Source organism: Physeter macrocephalus, chromosome 10 (genome assembly GCF_002837175.3).
Source record: "Physeter macrocephalus isolate SW-GA chromosome 10, ASM283717v5, whole genome shotgun sequence".
Classification (NCBI taxonomy): domain Eukaryota; kingdom Metazoa; phylum Chordata; class Mammalia; order Artiodactyla; family Physeteridae; genus Physeter; species Physeter macrocephalus.
Genome location: NC_041223.1, coordinates 5495238 through 5520856, shown reverse-complemented (window position 1 = coordinate 5520856; position 25619 = coordinate 5495238). Strand labels below are relative to the sequence as shown.

The window sequence follows — 25619 nt, the reverse complement described above, 5'->3', positions numbered from 1 at the left end:
AATCATCAAAACAACAGGAATAGAAATGATAATGGCAGAAGGAATTGAAAGAAATTTTCAGAGATGAAAAATATCCCTTATTTTGCAGGTAGAAAATGCTCATTACAAGGAAAAACATCTGGACAGGGAAATAAATGGTAAACACCAAGAAATAAAAATAACTGGGGCTAAGACATTTTTCGTAAGAGTAAATTCCAGACAGCAATGAGAATTGGAGGAGAATCACCTTATGCGCATTTCATCCCTTGCTACTTGCCAGTCACAGAGCAAGACATGAGTAGCAAGACATGATGTAATAAACTGAATGAAAATTGGTTTAAAAGAAGAAGAAGGAGAAGGAGAAGAAAGAGAAGGAGAAGGAGGAGAAGGAGAAGAAAAGACTCACAGACTCAGTGAGCATAATGGCCACCTGCCCTTCGTACAAAGGGTTACTGTGGATGTGCTCCAACTCTCAGAGAGTAAAAACAAGATGAGAACCCAAAAATGAGGATGTCATAGTTTGAAAAGCAAGTTGCACTAAGAGCCACTAAATCTAGAGTTAAGTGTAAATAGTTGATGGAAAAGAGTTTCAAGACTGCAAGAAATGTCAAAGAATCATTTTGCAGTAATGTGGCAAAAATAATTCAGAGAAATTGGGTATAAACCTTCAAAGTCAATGGAGAAGATAAAAGTGTTTAGAACAGAGTCTATATATTAAAAGAATGAAATTGAATAGGCAGCAAGGAAGTGCTGAGCCAAAAGCTCAAAATAAGGTGAAAATGTGAAATCAAATATATCAACTATGAAAATTAACTTTCAAATTGGTTTGTGAAAAACAAAATCTGAATATAAACTCTCTCTCTATATATAAAAACAAAATAATACTTAAACATTAAAAAAAATAAAAGCTGTATTGGGGAAAATGAAGAAAAAGAAGGCACGAGTAGTTTTTCAATTTTAGAAAAGTAGAATTTAATGAAAAGAAGTTTTATGTGTGTAGAGGATCAATTTATGTTGATAAAAATGTTCACAATAAAGATGTTATTGTCATGACCCTTTGTGCAGTGCAAACCATGACATCAAGTTTTGGAACAACAATCAGCTGCTATACTGATATTTTTTGCCTCTAGAAGAAGAGTAAACCTCTTGATTGAGAGAAAATAAGATGCTGGTCCTTCCTCCACTGCCTGACCTTGGGGCCTAAAATCTACGTATAGTCTTTACCAACCCAAGGGGACAGTCTGCTGTCTAAAGCACCAATTCCCAAACTTCACTGTGCACACAGATCATCTCCAGACCCCAGTAAACTGTAGGTTTCACATCAGTAGATATGAAGTGACCTGAGACGCTGCATCTCTAAGAAGCCCCCAGTTAATGCTGCTGCTGCGAGGTCAAGACAAGGGTGACCAGGCCAAGATTAGGCTGGGACTCCTCAGACCCTCCCACAAGATCCTGGGCATGAGAGCAAGGTGGGGAATGAGCTGGTGGAAAATAGGTGAATGATCGTTTCTCTTGTATGTAATAAACCCAAAGACACTGCTTCATTCATAATGTGACTAATTAGAGAAATGTAACGTTCAGTTTTTAGGCCTTAAAAGTAACCATTAATAGATTAAAATCGGTGGTCTATCAGATGAAGTACTAGGGAAAGGGAACTGAAACACTGTCAATAAGGAAACAACTTTAAAAAAAAAAAGACCAGGGAGATTGCAAAAAAAAAAAAGAAAACAAATGAGATGACAAAAGGAAAACTAAATTATCTGTGATGATCACAAATAAATGGGAGAAATAATCATTAATCACAAGAAAGAAGCTTTGGTGTGGAAACTTCTTTGAGAGGTTGTTCCCACTGATCGTTCCCAACAATATGGTTCTGATGAGAGCCGTCAGTCACCGAGAAATGGTAAGAATCTGGCTCTCTTACCCAAACTTGCCTTCTTTCCCACTCCACCCTTCCAATATAGTTATATACAGTTTTGGATAAATCAATAATCAGTTGTTACACTATCGTGATGACATAAATACCGTTCACTGCAAATCACACAATTACTATGATTGCATTTCTTTCTTAGGCAACTTGTTTTTCTTAGCATTGAAAATTGCCTCTCATTTTGTTTGCTTGTTTCGTATATACTTACTATTTCTTTTCAAATATTTCAAGATCTAGCAAATGAATATTATTTTCCAGAAGTTCAGAGCATCGGACAACTCATCAATTTTCTTTCTGTTCCTGGAGATACCCCTTGCACCCTCCCTCTTTCTGCTACTTCTCCTTACTCCTCTTTCATGTTTGACCTCTTTTTTCCTTTGCTGTTTGTCCTATTTTCCTCATTTTTAAAGTGCACATCTTCCAGTAGTTTCTTGTAAGTACATGAAAGGTATATTTTTCAGGCCTTGCTTATCTGAAAAGTCTACCATCACACTGTTTATTAGTTTGGCTCCACAGAAAATCATTTTCATCCAGAATTTTGAGCTCATGTCTCTGCTGCCTCCCAGGTTCTTACATTGCTTAGAAAATCTTGACGCCACTTGAGTTTCCAGCCATTTGCCTGTGGCTTGTTTCTCCAGTCTCTGAAAGCTTTCTGGTTCTTCTCTTTATCACTGGTAATATGAAATTTCATGTTGGTATGCTTTGATGTGGCTGTGTTTTCATTCATTGTCCTGGGAAATTTCAATTTAGAGACATATGTCTTCCAGCACTGAAACTTTTCATGTATTATTCCTTTAATAATGTTCTCCCTCTATTTTCTCTTACTTCTCTGTCTGTAATTCCTGCTACTAATATATTGCACCTTGTGGGCTGTTTCTCAAATTTCTTTATTCTTTTGCTCATATTATCCAACTCTGTCTTAGTTCTACTTCCTGGGAAATTTCCTTGACATTATCTTCCAAAAATATGATTGAATAGTTTGTTAATTATCATAATTTTATTTTAATCTCATTGTTCTTTTAAAATAGTATTTTGTTCCCTTCTTTTATGAACACATTATGCTCATTCTCTTATCTCTCCATGAATGTTTACTATAGATTTGTAGGATTTGGGTGTTTGTGTATTTGCTTTTTGCTTTCTGATGCATTATATCCTTCCTTCCCTCATTCAGTAACAATTACCTTCCTCTTAACTAGATTTTAAGACTTTCCCAATCCTGCATATAGATCAACAGGACAGTGTACTAACGTACTAGCTGTGAGCATAGACTATGGAATCAGACTGCTCACCTTCTAATCCTGGCTGCACTATTTAGTTGCCACGTGATCTGAGGCGAGTTACTTTACTCCATGTTACACTGTTGCCTGATCTATAAAATGGGGATACTATTATACATTTATATTTTCTCTCTAATTTATTGTCAGCCAGTGGTTTCTTTATTTTATGTTTAGTATTTTTTAAAAGTCTCACCTTATTTCTATTCAACTTTATGGTTTATAAATTTTTAATTTTTTACTGAAGTATAGTTGATTTGCAATATTGTATTAGTTTCAGGGGTACAACATAGTGATTCAATATTTTTATAGATTATACTCCATTTCAAGTTGTTATAAAAGATTGGCTATGTTCCCTGTGCTGTACATTATATCCTTGTAGCTTATTTATTTTATACATAATAGTTTGTACCTCTTAATCCAATACCTCTATCTGGCTCCTCCCCCTTCACTCTCCCCATTGGTAGCCACTAGTTTGTCCTCTATATCTGTGAGTCTGTTTCTGTTTTGTTACATTCATTCTTTTGTTTTATTTTTTAGATTCCACGTATAAGTGATAACATACAGTATGTCTTTTGCTGACTTATTTCACTAAGCATAATACCATCTAGATCCATTCATGCTGTTGCAAATGGCAGAATTTTATTCGTTTTATGGCTGAGTAATATTCCATTGTGTGTGTGTATATATATACTGTGTGTATATAGTATACACACATGTATATATATATCACATCTTCTTCGAGGCAGTTGGTTTATCTGTTTTCCTTAAGTTTTTGGTTTGTTTTGCTTTTGTATCATTTTACATTAAAAGCATATTACTTTTATTTTTATTGTTTCTCTTTTGGTAATCACAGCATATAAAGCTATGACTTTGCTTCTGTGTGCAATTTTGAATTAATTCCATTTAATTTTATATGTATGTTTCTCCTTGTCACTATATTATATTTTGTATTTATAGTTTTGATGATTCATTTGAACAAAATAATACATTAAAATTTACAAATATTTAGAGATTTTGTTTTCATGGTTATTTTATTTATATTTATTGCTCTGTGGCAAGAGAATGTGGCTTCTCCTCTATTTACATTTTTTTGGGAATTTACTGAGGCTCTTATTAGGCTATAGGAATGCTCAGTTATTGTCATCATGGAGGCTGAAAAGAAAGTGAATCCTTTCTATGATATAGATCTTAATATATATTTATTCTATCATGTTCTTCAAATAATTTATATATTATTTTCTCTTTCACAATTTGTGAGGTCAAAGGCAGAAAATTATGCTAAAGTTTTGCACTACAAAAGCAAGGAAACCACCATATGTCTTGGAAGCTTTCAGTGGGCTAGGTGCTTTCCTGGAATCATATTATTCAATCCAGCTACTATAATCCTCATTTCACAGGTGACAAAACTGAGGCATGTAAAATTTAAGAAAAACATCCATGTCGTACAGTTGCCAAATGGTAGAATCAAGATTTGAATCATATCTGGATCTCCTGAGTGTCTTCTCTTCTTTACAAAATTCAGGGCTGCATCTATCACTGCAAATGACTTTTTTTAGGCACACATAGAGTATTTACAAAAATTAACCATATCCTGGGCCATAAAACAAGTCTCAAAAAATATCAAAGCATGGAATTCATACAAAGTATGTTGTGCAACTAAGATGCAGTTTATGTTAGAAATCAATTTTTTAAAGCAATGACTAAAACATTCCCATATATTTTGAAATTGACATATACTTTTACATACCCCATGGGTCAAATAAGAAATTCTAATGAAATTATAAAGTATTTTAACTGCACAATAATGAAAATATCACATAAATTACATATTAAAAACTTAACAAAAATATTACATAAAAATATTACAAAAAATTACATTAAAATATTTACCACATATGACATGGTAAAGCAGTGTTTAGAAGAAAATATGTAGCCTTAAACATGGTATCAAAAAGAAAAGAAGGGATAAATAGTAAATGAAGTATCCATCTCAATAAATGACAGGAAGAACAGTAAAAGAAAGTCAAAGGAAGAATAAATTATTAGTATAAAAGCAAAATAAAATAAAAATAGAAAACAGCCATGCAAGTGAGAGCATCAAAAACTAAACGTTGTTTGGTTTCTTGAAATGATTAATAAAATTGATAAACATTTGTAAAAACTTATAAATAAGAAATGAAAGGCAAAAATAACCAATATCAGAAATGGAAAAAGAAATGTTATACAGACCCTACAGACATTGATAGGATATCTTGATAGGATATTATAAACAACTTTATCCCTAAAACTTTGAAATTTCAATGAAATGGTCAAATTTTTGGAATATATAACATACAAAATTGACACCAGAGAAATAGAAAATAAGTGAAAGTACAAACAGTAGTATAACAAGTGAAGAAATTAAGTTAGTAATTAAAATTCCTCATACAGAGATAACTCAAGGCTCACATAGCCTCTCTGGTTAGTGGTGCCAAAGACCAAAGGAAAAAATAATGTAAATCTTGCACAGATTTTCTCAGACAATGAAAATAGAGAATATAGACTCCAACTCATTTTATGGTGCATCATTAACTTGATACCAACAAGGACATTGCAAGAAATTACAAGAAGGAATCTTCCAGGACAATCTCATTCATGAATATCAATGAAAAATTTCTGAACAAAATTACTAGCAAACTGAATCCATTAATATATAAAAATGATAATTTCTCATGACAAAGTTCATTTTATTTCAGGAAGATAAGATTGGCTTAACATTAGAAAAATCAGTTAATGCCGTTTACATTTGTGTATTAAGGGGTAAAAATCAGGTGATCATCTCAAATGATGGTAAAAAGCATTCGATAAAATTCAACACCCAATTTCTATTTTTAAAACAAACTAAGGATAGAAGGGAGTTCTCTTAATACGATAAAAGGTATTTTTTTCAGTCAGAGCAGGCTAGGTTATATTGAAAGAACAACCAATCTCCAAAATCAAAACCTTAAAACAATAGTGACTTTAAAAAGTTCTGTTTCTCATATCTGCTACACACCTATTGCAGGTTAATGGGGAGGTTGAGGTGTTCTGTTAACTATAGTTGCTTAGGGGCCAGAATGTATAATCCTACCATGGACATTATAACTAATATATCATAGTGTCTCTGGATTCTGTTATATTCTTTTGAAGAGTGTCAGTTCTAATTCTAATGGATAGTTAACCTGCAAAACACAAACTCTAAACTTTGTCTCCCCTGTGGTGAACAGGAGACTAAGTTCTTTCATCTTCAGTTCTTTCACCTTCCAGCCTCTGCTTATCATCTGGGCCTACTGAGATCTCTCTCATGTGTGTAATCCTTAGAGATCAGCTAAGGTAGAGTTTTCTTGCAGATTTTTTGTTTACCTCATCTGTGGGTCTCTACCTTCCAGGATCCCCCCCTCTAATTTTTTACATACTCTGCCAGCCCAAAACTCTGTTCTCTGATACCTCAATTAAATATACCTTCTACTTCCTTTTGCCTCAGGACACACACCTTAGTTTTTGGAGGCAAAAACTTTTCAACTCAAAATCTTACCTAGTACACTTCTATCTTGCAAGGACAGACTCCCATCCAGCTTCTGCCTACTTTCCATTCTTTGGCATGGCATTCAAGGATTCCCATTAAATATCTGGCTGCAAATTATGTTTCTGACTTAATATCTTACTGTTTCCCCTCATGCACCCAATGCTCTAGCCAAACCGATTGTGCTATAGAACTTGTCTTGCCCTTTTCTATCTTTGCTCTTCAGGGCATACCCATTCTCACACATCCTCAAATGCCTAAATGTTAAGGAACCTTCAAAACCCACTTCCAATAGGAATTGTCCTGGAGAGCCTCTTCTGATTGCCCTCTTCCTCCCTACCCTCAACTTCAGTCCTCTCCCCACTCTGCCTTCCTATTCCCACAGAACTTTGAATTTTTCTCTCTTATGTCACTTAGAATATAAGGTTAGAAAGTGATATGTCCCCACAGCATCTAATGTACTGGCTAGTACACAGTAGATGCATCAAAATATTTGCATAATTTATTTAATCAGGTACATAACTGCTATCCATACTGAAATTTGTATAGGTGTCATGATCAAAAGTGTGAAGTGGCCATTTAGGCTTGCCACTGTACTGCATGTTATATAAAAACTACCTTGTAAGAATCTCTAATATGAAACAGCAAATAAAGTATATAATGATATAATGCTTTCCATTTATTGGAGAAATTATTTAAGTAGTGAGAGTAATTGTTTATTCATCTACATTCTCTCATGTGACTCTTTTTGTTTATGAGCAGTAACATACATTTGTGAGACGGTCTACTAGGAGGCAAGGTGACCTGGCTAAAGAATTACAGAAATATCACTGATCTACAAATAGGTCATAAAACAGTGGCCTCATTAGGAGAGCTCTAATGAGTTGAGGTCACCCAGCTATAAAGGACAAACATGCACAGACACAGCTGAAGCAATTTAAACAATACCATTTTCAAAAGCAAAATGGTATTTTTAAAGGCTGCCCAGTGGAAAAAAATATACCAAGTAAGAATAAAATATGAGAATCTGTATCATGATACAAAATTGTTTTGAGAATTCTATTTAATTAGAAGGGAACAAGTCCAATTGAACTGCATTATTCTTTATGATCTAATAATTTTACTTATATCACTTGAAATTTTCCAGGTAAATTATTTTAAAGGTGTTAAAAAGTAATAAATTTTAATTTAAGAAGAAAATATATTATTTGTTCTAAAAATATTGAAAAAATTCGTGTATTACTTAGGATTATTTTGGTTACAAGACAGAAAAAGAAAACTAATTCAAAGCTTCATAAAGAATTAGGTTTGCTTAATAATTCACATACCTGAACAATCCAAGGTCTCATTTCAGGCTTGACTTAATCTGATGGCTTGCCAATGTCACTCTTGTTCTGTTTTATGCATGGTCATCTTAAAGCTGGCTCCCTTTTTGGCCTCAGGATGCTCCAATCCTGGAACTACATGAGTACTTATTTATACCTGTAGAAAAGAACAAGTGCCATTGTCCTTTAATTTCCAGAAAAAATAAAAGTCAGAGGTGAACTGTGATTGTACCACATGTACCAGCTTAGAACTATGGCCAAGGGGGATGGAACATACTGACTCAATTAACCCAGATCATGTAACCTACCCATAGTACAGGTTAGTGGAAGTGAAAAGAGGTAGATTCTCAAAACACAGTGAACTCTATAGCAGAGACATTTACTGCACACCAAACATCTATCGCCTCCTCAGCATTTCTCAGTTATGCGGACCATGGGACTAACTCTGCCGACGGGCTGTGAATGGAAGAAATGAGATGTGCGTTCCCTTCAAACCAAGCTTTTCAGAGCCGGTGCACAGTCCTCTCTCCTCCTCACCCCCATGTTGACATGAACTGGGTATCTACTATGAATGAGAAATGGTCCTTTTCTGTGTGAAGCCACTTAGATTTTAGGCTTAGTCTATTACTACAGCAAACTTAACCCCTACTGACCAATTGATATTCCCAAATGAGAACTCATAGCTATTGAGGTCAATGGAATCTGGAGTCTTAAAGCTTGAAACATCCATTTTCTGAGGAAGCTTCAGCAGGTGGTGCTAAAGACCATGTTTCTCTGTCCTCTCTGAGGATTCGTGTGGCCACTGGAGAAGCCGTGGACCTGGTTTCTGGGTTCTAGTGCTGGCTCCACCATTTTGTATAAATCAGTCTATCTCCTTGAGTTTGGGAGGTTAGTTCTCATCTCCAAGACAAGGGAATTAATACATACCCCAGATAGTTGTGATCATTATGGGAGGTCGTGTAGAAATGCCCAGGTCAGGTGATAAGCAGGTTCTTACAAAGTGTCGTGTTGAATAGGAGCAGTCATAGCCAGGTGGGGCTGTAAAATCCAGCTACCTGATGGAGGCTGCTCTTTCTTCTTTCCTCTCTGTCCATTTCTCTCACACTCAATCTGTCAGTTGCCTACCGCCTTTAATTCCCTAATAAAGAAAGTCATAATATAAAAACTGGTGTCCCTCTACATGATGTCCTGTACATAAATACTGTGTTAGTAGATGCAAGATGATAGCAATCTGAGGCAGAGATTAGACATTCTCAGAAGTATTTAAACAGTTACCTGGTCACTTGCCAGAGGAAAAATTCCTTCTGGACCTGTGAGGGTGAATAAAAATCAGGCCTATCCCTGTATGAATAGGGAAAAAGACTCAGAGTGATCCAAAATAAAAATGATGAGAATGGAGATTATAGCTGTCCATGCCAGAAAAACACAATAGAATAAAAGAGAGAAAGAGCTAACAATAGCATTATTGCATTTTCAAACTGAGTTCACCACATATTGGCTGTCCCTTTCCCATTCTCAAATAAAGAAACAAATTCTATCACTCTTCCTGTATAGTGTGATAATTCAGAACAAGGGCTCTGAAGTCAGACTATCTGGTCAAAATTCTAACTCTGCCACATACCAGCTATCAGACAAGTTAATCACTTTGGGGCCCAATTTATAAAACTGAGATGAGAATGGCACCCAACGTATGGTTAGTTTAGTGATTAAATGAGATAATGCATTTCAAGCTCTTAGCAGAGGATGTAGTGGGTGATAAATTTTATCATCATTATCATGATCATCACCATCATCATCATTCTCTGTCTGGATTATGATAACAGATTTTGGACACCCAGGCTAAAATCTCCTATTGTTAACTTCCTCCTTCCACATGAGAGCCGAACTCTAGTCAAGGAATAACACTACTGCAGAGTGTTGCTCGCTTTTTCAGAAGATGCCAGGAAACCCAGCTTCATCAGGATGACTTGCTCCCCAGGAACAAACCACTTAAGCTCAGGTCCCAACAGGTGTCTATTTTGCTCAAGGTCCACGCTAGAACCTGTGTTCACTGTGCAGCACTCAACATTCCTCCTGAGCAGGCTCCACGTCTGGCCCTGTTTTCCACCAGGATTTGGTGGGATGCTGGGAAGAAGCGGGGTCTAACCATAATGAGCACAGGCCTTGGGTTCGTGCAAAGCAGACCACAGCTGGTCATTAACTAGCTGTGTGGTTTTGGTAAATTAATTATTTCATCTTTCCCAGGGGATTATAAAACCAACTGCCCAGGCATTATGTAAGGACTAACAGATCATACAGGTAGGAAGTTTAGCACAGTGCCAAATCAAGGTGGTAATAATAGTAAACTATTATCTTTACCTCCTTGGTGTTCCTTCATGGCCATGTCTTTACAGACTTCCCAACCTTGGGTCATCAAAAAATTGATAGATTTGTATTTTATTACTTTCATCCAAGTTACAATAAAAATGTTAGATGGAAACCGGACTAGGTCAAGTATGGACCACTGCAGTATTCCAGTAAGGACTCTGCAGGTCGATACCAAACCAACAAGGCATATTACTGAAATTCAGTTATTCACACAGTCAGGAAAAAAGAAAAAAGCCTAACTCTTCAACCATTACTGTATCTTGCCTACAAGAGACTTCTTGCCAGATACCTTGCAATATAGTCTGTTTGTGATCTCTTTTATGAGTAAACTTGTTAGAATGCATGAGGTAAGCCTGGCCTGACATTCCAAAAAGCTCACTCTGGCTCCTAGAAATCATGCTGTTGTCCTAGGAGCTCTCAAATCACTTGCTTAAATAATCAGTCCTAGAATTTTACCAGATACTGATGTCAAGCTTAGCAGTGTGTAGTTTTTCAAATTCCTTCTTTGGGGAGGAAAGGGCAGCTCCTTTTTGGAAAGTGATGTATTTACCCATCTTCTATTTTGTAGCACAGCTCTCAACTTTCTCGTTTTGTGAAAAGCCTGTGTGTACTGTATCCTTCATAGTCCGCTACTTCTGTTATCTTAAAGCTGGAGCAAACTTAGACACCTTTTCTCAACCAGAGGAAAAAACATAACCGTAATTTTTAGTAGCAGTGCCTGCTTGTCACAGCACACTGTCACTTGGTTTTACTCTGAGAATGGCACCAAGGCTGGCTAACTGCTTCCTTTGCTCATCATTCCATCTGTCACCCAACTCCTTCAAGCTGAACTGAGCCAGTAGTGTAGGGACAGGGGAGCAGGGTGCTCCAAAGAGTCAAATCCTCCTCTGCTTTCTGACAAAGCAGGGTACTGATAAGTTTACTCTCAATTACTCTTAGAGGCCTCAGTATGTCTGACACCAAAAACAGGCCCAACCTTGGTTGCAACAAGATTGAAGAAGAGTGTGTTGAATGACTTTGTTCTTCAGGTTCCTTTATGTGTAGAAAGTTGTGAGTACTAAATAGATCATGCTCCTGACTCTAATGTTGAGACCATTTTGGTAACTGAATACTTTCATTTATTTAAGCAAATAATATTAACTGTGTATCTATCTTTAAAACTAAGTGTTTATTGGAAAGAAAGACCAAACACTGTCACTGAATACTAAGTTGCATTCTATGGTCCTAAAGTCAGAATATATTCTTGTCTATCAAAAAACAGAAAAAGTTAACCACTTGTAATGACAAAGCTTTGATGGAAAAGTCTGAATTTTGCATAAAGATAATTCCTTTCTGTATGAGATGAGAGAAAAATGATGCTTTTTTAATATAACACTTATTGGAGAACAATGAATTGAAGAAAAATGGTAACAATTATGATAGGCTTACTCCATGTATATCATAGCTAAGCTAAGTCTCTGATACTTTAATTGAGAATTCAGGCAACATCATATTTATTTGTACAGCAATTGAGTTCTGTTTTGGAAGGAGAATAATTTCTATAATTTTGAAACCTAAATTTGGTTTGAAAACATATTTTGAATTCATTATATTCAGAAAACTAAAAATGTGTATGGTTAGTGCCCCTTGACTAGCAAAATTTATATTCATTTCAGTCTAATTCGACTAACACGATACTGGGTGCAACAATCTCAATTATTAATTAAATATTTCAACATCAGAAAAAATAATACTTAAAATACTTTAAGACATCTGTAATTGGCAAATTCATAGAAACAGAATGTAGATTAGAGGTTACCAAGGGCTCAAGGGGAAGTGAGTGGGGAGGGTTGTTTTTAAAGAGATATAGAGTTTCTGTTTTGGGTGATGGAAAATTTTGTAAGTAGTTAGTGGTGATAATTGTACAATACTGTGAATGTAACTAATGCCACTGAACTGTACACTTAAAAATGGTTAAATAACATTTTATATTATATATATTTTACACAGTAAATTGAAAAATATATCATTTAAGATATCAAAATAAATAAAAATGATTCAAACACTAGTAAACCTAACAAAAGTATACAGAATCTACTTGAAAAATACTAAAAAGCTTTTCTGAGGAGTTTAATAAAAAACAAGAACAGTTGAAGAGATACATGTTCCTAACTGGAAAGATGGCCATTTCCCCCAAATTACTCTCTAAATTTATTGGAAATTTTATCAAAGTGCCAAGCATACTTTTTAACCTGACTAAATTATTCTAAATTTTCTCTCAAAATGTAAATAGTTAAGAATAATCAAGAAAATATTGAGAAAGAATAAGGAGACAGGGCCAGAATTCTGCTACATTAAAAAATATAAATTATAATCATGAAGAATAATATTTTAGGGAAATATGGAAGATACATTGATTTTTTTTTAAAAGCAGTGTAAAAAAAGGTATTTTTTAATAGAATAAAATCCAGTGTCTATATATGCCAATGGATAAGATAGTCTCTATTGTATCTGAGCTTATAAATCTCCAGTATTTACTGTGTTTACATTCTATTTTCAAAATGAGAGCAGAGTGAAAATACACTTTATAACCTTCTTCTTTACTCACCTGTATCTTATAAACATTTTCCTATTTTAAAAATATTTTCTATTATATGACTTTAATAACTATAATTTTCCATTGTATAGGTATACCAGATTTTACTTAAATAAGCCAGTGTTTTGGGGAACATTTAGATGGTTTCTAATTATAAATAATACTATTGATACATCCTATCCTATAACTCTTTCTGCACAGCTGCATACTTCCTTTGACTAAATGCCCAGAAGTGAAATTGCTGGGTCAAGTGTTACATGCATGTTGCTATAGAAAGATTGTGATGCTTTACAATATGGTACCTAGGAGAGTGCCTCTTTTCCCAGACCTGTTTCCATACTGAGTATTAAATTTTCAAAAACTGTTTGTTAATATGATATTCAAAATTATAGAGTAGTGTTTCATTTCATTTGATTATCAATGAAGTTGAAAATTCGACAATAGTAATTGTTCACTTGTATTTATTAATTTGTGTATTGTCTATTTATATTATATGCCCATTTTTTAAATTAGCAGTTTCAATCTTTTATTGGTTTGTGGTAGCTATTTGTATATCAAGGATGTTAACATTTATACCATATGTCAAAAATATTTTTTAGAATTTATTGTTTGCTTTTACATTTTTTTGGTGTATCCAATTTTAAAAGAAGTAGAAATATTTCCATCTATTCCTGATTCCACAGTAGTGAATCATTTCTAATAGTAGAAAATGTTCTCACTTTGCAAAAAATCATAGCAATAATGGAATTTATGCTTGAGAAAATCATACATGTAACTTACAACCATCTAAGATGAATGTTTTACTACTTTGACTTTAAATTATTTTTTCCTTATTCTTCAACAATTTCTATACATCTGGAAGCTCTATCTTGTTGATTATACTTGAAAGCAGTAAGCAGTACAATAGAAATCTAATTTTCTGAATATAAAGGTTCCCCTGGTTGATCTATAATGTCAGTAGATTTCTCGTGTTAGACCCTTTTCAAAACCTTAAATCTTGAGTTCAGAGTCCTCACTTAAATCTTGACATTGCTTTCAGGCCCATCAACACAAAAATAAGCATATTTCTTCTCTTTCAAGCTATAGAATCATATTCTCTTTATATCTGTTAACATACTTTTTCAAAAGAAAAGAACTTTGTTTCAAAAAAAAAAAACAAAACCTCTTTTTTATTTAGTTCTACTGGGACAGTAAGAACAAAAAGACTTCCAGCTTAATGGTATATCTTAATTCCCCAAGAATGAGGAAAAAAAATAGAACTGAGGAACTGAAGTGGAAATGGGCAATATAAAAAAAAATAAAATCCCTCTTAGATGAAGTTAAGGGGCTTTTATAGCGCATACCGTGGCTCTATTTCACAGCTACTGCAGAAGTTTTAGAGCCAGTCCCTGGTTATTTAGGATGCCTCAGGGTTTCATTTTAGATGTCATTAAGAGTAACAGTTGAAGCGTTATACTTGTCAGTCTTCGTCAATTCAATAACATTTTCCACAATCATGGTAATTCAATCGGTGTTGCAATGAGATAAAATAATTATTTCTTAATAGCTATTATTACTATCCATGGTGAGAGAGTTTATTAATTTATCCCCAGGTGATCAATTAGCCATATGTACAGGGATAAACCTAATCAACAAAAGTTCGATGTTATTATTACTCATATATATAAAAAGGTTTACTCCTTAATATATTCTACATGGCAAGACTCTTCTCGTTAATTGGTAGTAGATGAGCATACTTTAGCCTGTTTTATTGCAAGCTTTGGCATGTATACTCTAAAAGAAGGGCACTTGACAAGCCAGCATTCCGTAGGTGCTACAGCCACAAAAATCTTTTCTGCAGTCACCATATGGGCTCTACACATGCTCAGATAGCTATCTCTTCTAATACTTTCCATAGGTTCTCCTACTTGTGACTTTATAGTGTCAACAGAAAGGCTTTCTTGAAAAAAAAAAAAACCCACAAAATGGAATGAAATTATATACACTCAATTTTATTTATTTTAATATATAAAAAATTAAAACAACAAACTCATGTAATTCTGTTTCAATGTCTAATCCTTCTGACTAAGCAGTTTATAAAACATTTAGCTGGATGTGGCTGTGAGTCCTTTTTAAGAAGTGGGGTGGGATAGAGGGACGAATAGAAAGAAAAGACAGAAAGCCAGGATTTTAGACATCTGATCCTATTTGGCTGATGAGACAAGACAGGACCTAGGGATCTTTTAGCTTGGGGAAAAGTACACTGCCTCAGTCTCCTTTTATGTACATCTACACATATTCACATCCTTCTTCTCATCATTTCTCAACGATCCCAAGGAAAACACATACACAATGATAAAAAGCATTTGGAAGACTGCTTCTTTGCTGTCTTGGGCTTTGTTCCCACATCGCTAAGTAGAATTTTATCCTTATGAGCTGGAGTAGACCTTATAAAAGAAGTCCTTTATCCAAGAGGGGGCAATCTAGCATGCTGTTCTCTCTCCTTCACCCTAATAACATCTACTCATCCCTTAGGCCCTTACCTGTGTCTGGGAGCCTTCCATACTTTGTAGGCTGGGCTGAATGCCTTTTTGATTTGCTGTTTAAATACCATATCCTTCTTATGAAATCTCAACACACTTGTAGTATTTGTTCAATATCTTCTTCCATACTATATTGTAAGCCCCAAGGGGCTGCGTACTATATCTGTCTTGTTCACCTCTCTATCTCCAATTCTTAAAACAATAACTGCTGCATAATGCATTCTCAATAAATATTTGGTGAATGAGGATTAAGTAAACTAATATATGTAAAGTGCTCAGTTTAATTCCTGGCTTATAGAGGTGCCCAATACACGTTAGTTACTAGTATATGAACCATCACACAGATCTGTGCAGTACCAAACCCTAAACATGTTGAGCTTCATTGGTAGACTTTTTGAAAGAATGTCCACTGCCCATAATACTCAGAAACACTTCTGCAGGCTCCCAGCTCTCTTCTGTTAAATGAAGTTACGTCAGTAAGCAGGGATCAATAACCTCTGGCTTCCTAAAAAGACAAAACAATTTTAGCTTGGATAAGACCAGAAGAAACGATCCCCTCTACCACTACAAAACACTCTACCTGACCTTCTCCCTCTCCAACTTCCCGTGGTTCTCTGAAGCTGTGCTCTTGAGCATCTCATTACTACAGCTTTTAGGCTAAATTATAGCATTCTATTTTTAGTTATTAGAATATATGGTATGGTCTGCAGTGTGTCTAAATGCTGTAATAATGAGCCATCATGCAATCAAATTCCATAGTTATATTTAACTTGGTTTCTTGCGCTGAAGCTGAGCCTTCTCTATTCATTGTGTTTGTGTTTGCTTTCAAACCAAACAGGAATGTAGTCTGAACTGGACCAGAAGTTGTGGGGCTTCCCTGAGGTGTTTTCATACCTCAACCCCCATTTTTTTGCTGGAGGGGATGAAGCTGACCACACTTTAGTTTTAAGCACTTCCTAGTGATTCCAAAGAGAAAAGCTGTGAAACCACTAAATGATACCTTATATTCTTGTATTTTCAACTGAGAATTTAGTTTGGTTCAAACTTACCTTAAGTGTCACCCTTGTGCCTGGCTAGTTTGTACTTTATTCTGTAGGAAATGGTGTGGGGGAGACTCTGAACTCTCTGAGCAGGTAGAGAGATTATCAAATATGTTCTAAGAAAGTGAATCCACCAGCAGTGTGAAAAGACAGGTTGAGGGAGTGGAGAAAGACAGAAAGAAGGCAGGTGGGTCAGGAAGGTACGGCAGTTCTCCAGTAGAGGAGTTCTAAGGGCCAGAATCAGAGGATAGATGGAGAGGATGGAGCCCCAAGACCAGAAGAGTAGAGGTGAGGATGGAGCCCCAGGACCAGAGGAGAGGTGGTGAGGATGGAGCCCCAGGACCAGAGGAGAGGTGGTGAGGATAGAGACCCAGGACCAAGGGAGTGGTGGTGAGAATAGAGCTCCAGGACCAGAGCAGTGGAGGTGAGGACGGAGCCCCAGGATCAGGGGAGAGGTGGTGAGGGTGGAGCCCCGGGACTAGAAGGGTAGAGGTGAGGATGGGAGGAGGACACAAATCCAAGAGCTACTTCAAAAACAGAATAAGATGACTTTGCAACATGAAGAATGCAAGGGATGAGAAACAGATTTTGACCCTGGATACCTGGGAACCTGGTTGTATCAATACTAAATATGGGGTAAATAGGTAAAAGATAAAGTTTATGGGGGAAACTTATATTTGGAACAAACTGAATTTGAGGTGATAGCAAGACACAGACTACTGGAAACGTGAGCTGGAGTTCAAGAACAATGTTAGGACTACCTCACAAGTACAGTGACTGTGGTGTCATTCCTTTGGATGGACTGGTTCCTTTTGTCCTTCCACAAATGGCACATGCTTTAAAGTCATAGTCAAGTTTTTCTTTAGAAGGTAGAATATTACAAATAAGATCCCCTGACTTTGTCCTGAAGTAGTCTCGGGCATTGCAATTTATCAGTCACCACCTTTGACCTTCTATAATAGATGCTTTATATGGCTTTTCTATTTAAATCATAGAAATTTTGGCCATTTTAGAAAGTAAATAATAGGTTCCCATGATTAAGGACCAAGAAAGTGTGGGGGAGTTGGCTGTGTTTATACAGCCAGTTATCAGTGTCCTTGTCCCTGGGCCTCTGCATTCCCACTGGAGCAGGTTTCCAGACCCTGCACTTGGGGGACACCAGGTAACTTACTGTCTCCTGTTCTATCTCTGCAGTACAGCTTGTTACTGTGCATTCAGAATTGATCTTTAAAAACATTGTGTATGCCTTTGGTATCTTAGTTATACACAGTTAATTCCTTCTAAAGTTCTGAACGTTAAAAATTTTTGCTTTTCTTCCCTACTTTCTTGAGAGTGTAATTATAGTCACTTTATGGTCACTTCTACCAGCAATGTTCTCGATGTTTGTAACCAGTCTATAGTTTCTACTCATACACAGCATAACCAGTCTCTTCTTCCCCCAAAAATGTTTTTTCATGGCAATAGTTTTAAGCATAGCATGGATTGCTAACTGAAAGTGATTGTTGCATAAAAAGTTATGTGTTGTCAACCTTCATGGGGTCCTTTAGCGACACGAACTGATCTTTTCCCTTTCATGCTACTTGTCCATCACCAGCCTCTTCTGTGAAGGACAATGAATTGCTTTCTTAGGATTGGTGAGGAGTCAGTGCAAGTCGGGAGAACAAATAATACACAAGCAAGATCCTGTTTATAGCATTAACAGTGCATCATTCAAAGCTGTAATAACCAAGGCTCATCCCATTGGTGATCCCCAGTAGAGTACAGTTTAATTAAGTGGTCTACAAGACGATGTCCCTTAACATCGTAGAAATGAATGTTTTCTATTTTTGGCTTGTTCCTTTTCCTACGGTATAGATGCCTTGAACCTCCGAAACCGACAGGTCATCTGCGTCACTCTCAAAGTCCTACAGCATCTGGTTGTGTCAGCTGAGATGGTGGGTGAAGCTTTGGTGCCCTATTACCGTCAAATCCTCCCCATCCTGAACATCTTTAAGAATATGAATGGTGAGTTATCCCAGAAGTCAAAATATCTTTTAAGCACTAAAAAAAGGAGTGGTCTGAGGTAGAGTTAATTAGCAACACATGTAGGATTTATTATTGCATATAAACCAAGATCCATTCGGAGATCTAAATAGCATAACTCCTACCTCTTCTCCTGCTACTCCCTAGGGAAATAGTAAAATTAACAATTTCATTTATTACTCCTCACATGTACAGCTTACTTACTGAGTACAGAAGCACTGAAACAGTTCTATAATCTTCCAATAATTAAACTGTAAAGTTTTTTTAACAGTCTTTTGAATACGTTAGTAGGTTTTGAGTTTGTCCTTTCTCTTGATAGTAATTCTACCTTTAGGTATTTCCTGTTAAAATTACAGTCAATTTTTATAATTGATTTAAGAGGAATTTTTAAAGCAATATTATTAAAATCTGGTACAGGTGGTATGGAGAGTTTTAATATAAGTTCTCCTATTTCTATTAAAAAAAGAAAAATAGATAATTCGTAGTTACTTAGCTGATGGTGCGTACTGATTAAATATATATGTTCTGATGTATTTATTTTTAAAAATAGTATTCTATAAGGTTTGGAAAGCACTGATGCACTGAAGTGAATCTGCTTCACCCAAGGGTATTAGCAAGTTGTGGTGACCTCCTGGCAGGCAGTGGATGTACATCTGTTCATTGACACTGTGATTTTCCTTTTGTACCTCTTGAAACAATGTGAATCTAATTTTCTTTTATGTTGCTAACTTTGGAGTTCCATACCTCTCATATGCACGGTGTAAGTCAACATTTGAAGTTAATTTCTGACAGCCATGTAAGTAAGTTACTAATTTAGTGGAACAGTGCATGAAAATTTTGCAACATGATCTGCTTATTGTACAGACAAGAAAAAATCAAACTAAAAACTGAACATATGACAGCTTCAATCACAAAGAAGTCCTTTTTTTGGAATCATTATTTTTCATATATTTCCTAAATTGCTATTAAAAGTCTCCCTAATCAGGCAGACTATTCAGGAAATCATGGGATCATCAGAGTCTTTAGCTGTCTTTCAGGAGTAGGGCCTACTTATATGTTTAATAGTAAACATTTTTAGTAAAAAGGACTTCAACTGGGGTTATGGGAGCTTAAGAATGCTCATAATGGAATGAGTTGATATCCATTCCAAAACATCTAAACACTACAGAGTTAATGTGGTCATTTAGATGAGATGGTGACTCTTTCAGGAAAGTAAAAACTGGGTGTTAGTAATTCAGTCTTTTACGATCTAAACTGAAAGTTTTAGTAACAGCATTTCTACTTTGTGGAAAATACTTGCTTAAATATTCTTGATTCATAATTCATATTTTTACTGCATAGCGGCATCAAATAAGAGATAGATATAAAGACAGGAATGCTAGAGATGAAGACAGAAAGGGAAGAATCGGGGAACACTCACCCCCAGAACTCTCAGTTATAGTTAACACTTTTGAAGCGTGTGATTCACAAACGTTTCCTCGATAATCCTCACAGAAACTATGATGTATGTACTATTACTTTTTCCATTTTTTAGCTGCAAAAGTTGCCTCTCTGTAACTCTTCCCCTCCATAAACATTTGCTTCTGTACTTGCCTCTCATGGAAGATGAGTGCCAGCGTCTCCCTGCCTTGCTTGAGTAGGAGTAGGGGACACCACGCGCGTTAATGCTCTCCTTGTCCTACAGTGGGATCCGGAACTTAAATCTAAGCAAGATTTTGTATCTTTGTATAAAATAAGAAAGACAGTGATATTCAAAAGATGATTAGAATCTCCCTCATCCTCAAGGAACCCTGTAAAGAAGAAAAAGCACAGCTGCCACTAAGACAGATAAACCTCTTGGGAGCTCTAGACTATTAAACAAAAAAAATTGGTTTCTACGTATTCCTCACTATACTACTTATTTAATTCTTTAACTTACAAATGTTCATATGCTTCACAAAAGCAGCGACTGGGTTTAGGAATACATCCCCTGTTTATTTACAGTTTATATCATGGCCTTAATTGGTCCCACACCTAGCTGATTATTTTGGAACATTTCTAAATGCATGCACCAGGAATTCTACATTCAACTATTTTTCTGGTTAATATCTTTCTGACATTTGAGCGGAAAAACTATTAGCTTCAGCTTCATTTTCTACTTATCTTAGAAACCTGTCAGTACAATGCCAGAATGCAGTTTGCTGTATTTCCAGAGGGTCATCTTACAAAATTGGAGCATTCTAGCTCTAAAACTTAAAACTATTCTTCAAAGTGGCTGTTACCACAGATCCAGTTCTACCAGTAGAAGCTTATCACAGGATTTCCAATTACAATACTGTTTTCAGACTAAAATTAATTTAGGTTTAATAGCATTTTAATAAACCTTGCTTTATGATTATATTTTATTCATATTCACAGAACCATAGATACATTTTTATTTAAGCAGGTGTCTTTAGTAACAGATGTATTAGTTACAATTAAAAATAAATTAGAAATTTACAGCATGTAGCATTAGAAAAAATATTTCATCCTTAATTTCAAGGTATCTGAGAACAATTTCATTTTCTGTTTCCTTTTTCCCTACTTTCATGTAATCCATGTCTTGTTAAATTCATATTCAAAGATATATTTTTCCAGTCCCACAACAAAATATTTTTGAGGGTGAGACCCAATATAAATGACCAAAAGAATGAAAGAGAGAATATTCCTTCAAATATAATGACCTTATCCTTCTGTTAATGTTCCCTTGAAGCACAAGCTTTAGCATAATTCTACTGCCTGCTCCTTTTTGCAATTTCTGTCCTATTTTAATGTCAGCTGGACTTTCTCTGAAATGATCAGAGGGGCTGAGTAGCTAGCGAATGCACAACCACGCCAGCAGTCTTCCCAGGGGACCAGTGGGAAATAGGTAGACCGGGGGGAGCACATGACACTGGTAGCACCAACCGGTGTCCCCATCCACACTTCTACAGGTAATGAAACTTACCGCCAGCCCCACAGGATCAGTCCTGGTCTAGGAGAAAGAGTGGCTTTGTATTTCTATTTATAAATAACATACTTTCACAGGCTTTAATTAGGCTACAGTTAAAACAACAACAGACAAATCGGTGAATTGCAATGTGGGATAAAGAGCAATATTTGGGAGCAGAAGAGATGTGACCTTAGGCAAATCACGTGACTTCTCTGAACTTAAATTTCTTCATCTGCACAAAATATTTATAATAATGTCTTTTTCATAATGTTGGCAAACCAATTTGAGATAATGTACACCCCTTCATGTGGGGCCTGGCCTTGACTGAATATTAAATGAGATAGTCATTATTATCATACAACATTATATACACATACAATGTTATCCCTGTATGATATTATATACAAATACAGCAATACTGTATAAATTAGTATATAGCAGCTTGAAGAGGTGATTTCATGTACTGTATCCCCTGGTCACTTCTGTGAGCCTGTGAGTGAGGCATGACCTCCTGGTTTCCCCAGCGGCTGCAGTCCCTTTGCTTCAAAGGACTCACCTTGCCTCTGACTACCAAATGCCAGGTGAGTGGCCACATAAATTAAGGACAATGGGATTCATTCAAGGATAACTGGTTTTCAAATCCATCCCTTCCTGGCAAGCTCAAACATGTGAGTGCGGTTTGGGGGAAGGTCATTATCGTAAAAAGAGAAGCTGGGTGTGACAAACCAGGATCAGCGTCCTCTTTGGAGGATCCAAGCTAGTATCTAAGCTTGAACTTGTTTTCTTTCGTTCTAAACAGTGAATTTTGGATATCTAAGACATGCTGTCTTTCCAGTGACTGCTGTGGGGTGAAAGGGAAAGAAGAGTATCTATAACAACAATTTCTTCTTTCCTGTGTTCTTTCACAAATGTTATTAAAGGTTACAGAAAATAAAGACAATAGGAATGCTCAATTTATAGCTTTCAGAGATGAAACTACAAAATTAATGATGCAGTGTATTGCATTTGAGAAGCATGCGCCAATAAATGGCATTAAAACATTTACAGCTAAAATATGGGGCTCTGCCAGCAGATTAAGGCTATCCAACAACGCTGTTTTTTGGAGGCAATCCTTATTTTGGTACTTTTGTTTCTAATTGCACCAGCAGTCCTGAAACAACCTCTAAGGGATATAGTTCAGAGACTCCAGGTATCAGCAGCTCTAAGAGTACAGTACATTAACTTTATGTCACAGAATGTGCAAAAGTAAATGTAATAATGAAATAACATGTTCCCAAGTGTGTAAAATCAAATAGTCTTTGGTTTATCTCGGATACTTCTAAGATGTATGCCATAGACTAATAGAAGTCCATGAAAAGAGATTTAAAATTTCCAGTTCAAATTCAGACACATTAAATAACACAGGAAATGAGAATGCATTAAATTTGCAAAATTTTGGAAAGTTTGTACCAGGTCTTTTGCCCTGAAATTTAAGGGCATTTCTAAAAAATAGAACCAACTGTTTTCTACTGATAGTCTTTTAAAGCAACTTCTAAGGAGAGCCTAAGACTTCTCAGTCAAGCTGTTTCAGACCCTCTTTAGATATTTTTTTGAGTTCTATGGTACCTATTTTCATGGTCCTTTAAACTGTTGATGAACTTTTGAGAGCTGATTGTTCACCAAAAATGTCTTTAGTGCTTATGTCTTATAATTGACTTGTATGAAGTTTATTTCACAGAGCTTTTAATTTAATTTTGAAATTAAGGTTTATTCCCCCATGGAATTCTATACAATTTTTAGTATGATTTAGAAATTTGCTTCAAAGCTTCTTTGGAATCTTTCATTAGGCTTATTAGATTTGAAAGTCTTTGAAAGTCCTAAGTTTATTGAGGAAAGTATTAGAATACTACTCCAGCATTCCTGAAAGTTAGATTTGGAATGATCATGTATCTATCTAATCTCTTCTGAACTCTTCTTCAACTCAGATATAACTAGTTGGTCTGAAAAGAATCCTAGGATCCTAACCAAGCTGGCAGATCCATGTAGGTGCCCTTTGATCTGCACCTCTCTCCACATTTACTAAATATCAGACTATTGGTTTCATAGCCCAAATGTGTTGGGATTTCTTTTTTCTGTGAGGAGTGTAGCACACTGAGAAGAATTAGGTGCTTAATATGTGTTTGTGTGGAATTTATTCACTATCCCAGTCTGCATGACCAATACTTATTTATTCAGTCTTGTCCTAAAGAGCCTCACTATTTCATGAGGTAGCCCATCCTACATCCAAAGAGAAAATCACTTCCTACAGTGAATGAAATATATGCCAAATATTTCTATCTGGCTTATCTCTCTAGTCTAAACCACACAGAATAATATCTAGTCCCTTTTCCAAATAACAGGCCCTCAAAAAATTATATAAAACTTTCCTACCCCCCTTCAATCTTCACTTCTCCAAGTTCAATGTCCCTTCTTCCAAGCATTCTTTATTAGCAGAGGTTTCAGAGCCTTGAAAATCTTAGGGGATGGAGATGGTAGACCCATGTACCTGTAAACACTGATGGCTCTGCAGTAATCCAAGAGAGCAGCCCCAAGGGACAGATGGTCCTGGGAAAAGCCAAGGCTTCTGTGACCTCATTTGATGCATCTTATATGTGGTCAGCCCATAAAATGACCATCTTACTACTGTGAAATCTTACCATTATGTTGGGGTCAGGTGCATACTTTAAGTTGGCTCTATCTGCTCTTCTCTGTAGACCCTCGTGATTGCACCTGCCCAGAGGAAAAATTATTCTCAGAGTTGTCTATCTATATCTAGAAACACATGACCTGGTAGGATGATGACCAAGGGAATCAGAATCTAGTTCTGAAGGCTGTTTATTAGTTTCCTAGGGCCACTGTAATCAATTACCACAAACTGGGCAGCTTAAACAACAGAAATTTACTGTCTCACAGTTTTGGAGGCCAGAAGTCCAAAACCAAGTTGTCAGCAGGGCTGTGCTCTCCAGTCTTTAAGGAAGAATCCGTTCTCCACCTTTCTCCTAGCTTCCGGTGGGTCCAGCACTCCTTGGCTTGTAGATGCATCACTTCACTGGCTGTCTCCATCTCCACATGACATTTTCCCCTGTGTGTCTGTCTTTGTGTCTCTTCTCTTCTGTTAAGATACTTGTCCTTGTCAGGTTTGGATTAGGTGCCCTCCCTACTCCGGCATGACCTCATCTTAACTTTACTAATTACATCGGCAATGACCCTATTTCCAAATAAGGCCACATTTGGAGGTTCCAGAAAGGGCTTGAATTTGGGGGGGTGGGGCGGGATGCTATTCAATTTGAGACAGACCATGTAACTCTCTCCCAGGGCGTGTGGAAGTGCGGCCCCATAATTGATGAGTAAAGTTGGAGGTTTCGCGTGCCATCCATTCCCTCACATCTCCATCACTGAACGAGGACTGGCTGCACAAAACCTGATGAGAACTCCCCCTTTTAACAACAAGGAAAAATTCTCTTCCTTTTCCCTTCATCAGGAAGGGGGTGTTCAGTTAAGAAAGGAAAGGGATCTAGGTAAGTTAGGAGAAGAGGGGATAGCAGGCGATTTTTTTTTCCTTCGGTAATGTTGCAAACTGACAGAGAGGTGAACGAGTGCTTTCGCGGCTCTGGGCGCTGCCCGGGATATCCCAGACTCCCAAAGGCATGCTGCCACCCGCCTTCCAGAGGACCCCAGGCACCCACTCAGGGTGGCAGACTGCATTGCCTGCGCCTGTCCCTGCCCAACCAGCTGGGCAAGAGGGTCAGGCCACTCTGTACCTGAATGGGGTTTGGATCAATAAATAGGGGTTCAGCTTGTGAACCAGGACAGGTGGGACAATGTGTGGAAAAGCAAGAGATGGGAGAGTGTTTAAGAGCAAAGTTTCTGCGTCAGGGTTGCTTGGGTTTGAATCCTGGCTCAGGGTTTGTGACCTTGGACTGGTTACATAACTACTCTGCGCCTTAATCTCCTTCATTTGAAAAGCAAGTTGTAGATGGAAAACTGCTCGTTGACCCGCAGAGAACTGCAGGAGATTGTTTTGTAGGAGTGTGGGCCGCATGAGGGTAAGGGGAAGAGGTGATGAAATGTGA

The 25619-nt window shown here is 36.5% G+C and overlaps 1 protein-coding gene across 4 annotated transcripts in view; it reads left to right on the top strand.

The window, feature by feature from the left end:
- PACRG (parkin coregulated) overlaps nt 1–25619 on the top strand; it is a 527628-nt gene that overhangs the window by 286229 nt on the left and 215780 nt on the right. For all 4 annotated transcript variants that reach the window (XM_028494776.2, XM_024122630.2, XM_055087409.1 and 1 more), the window contains one exon: nt 18411–18560. In XM_028494776.2, coding sequence (XP_028350577.1) covers nt 18411–18560 — 150 coding nt within the window. The remainder of the gene's footprint in view (nt 1–18410; nt 18561–25619) is intronic.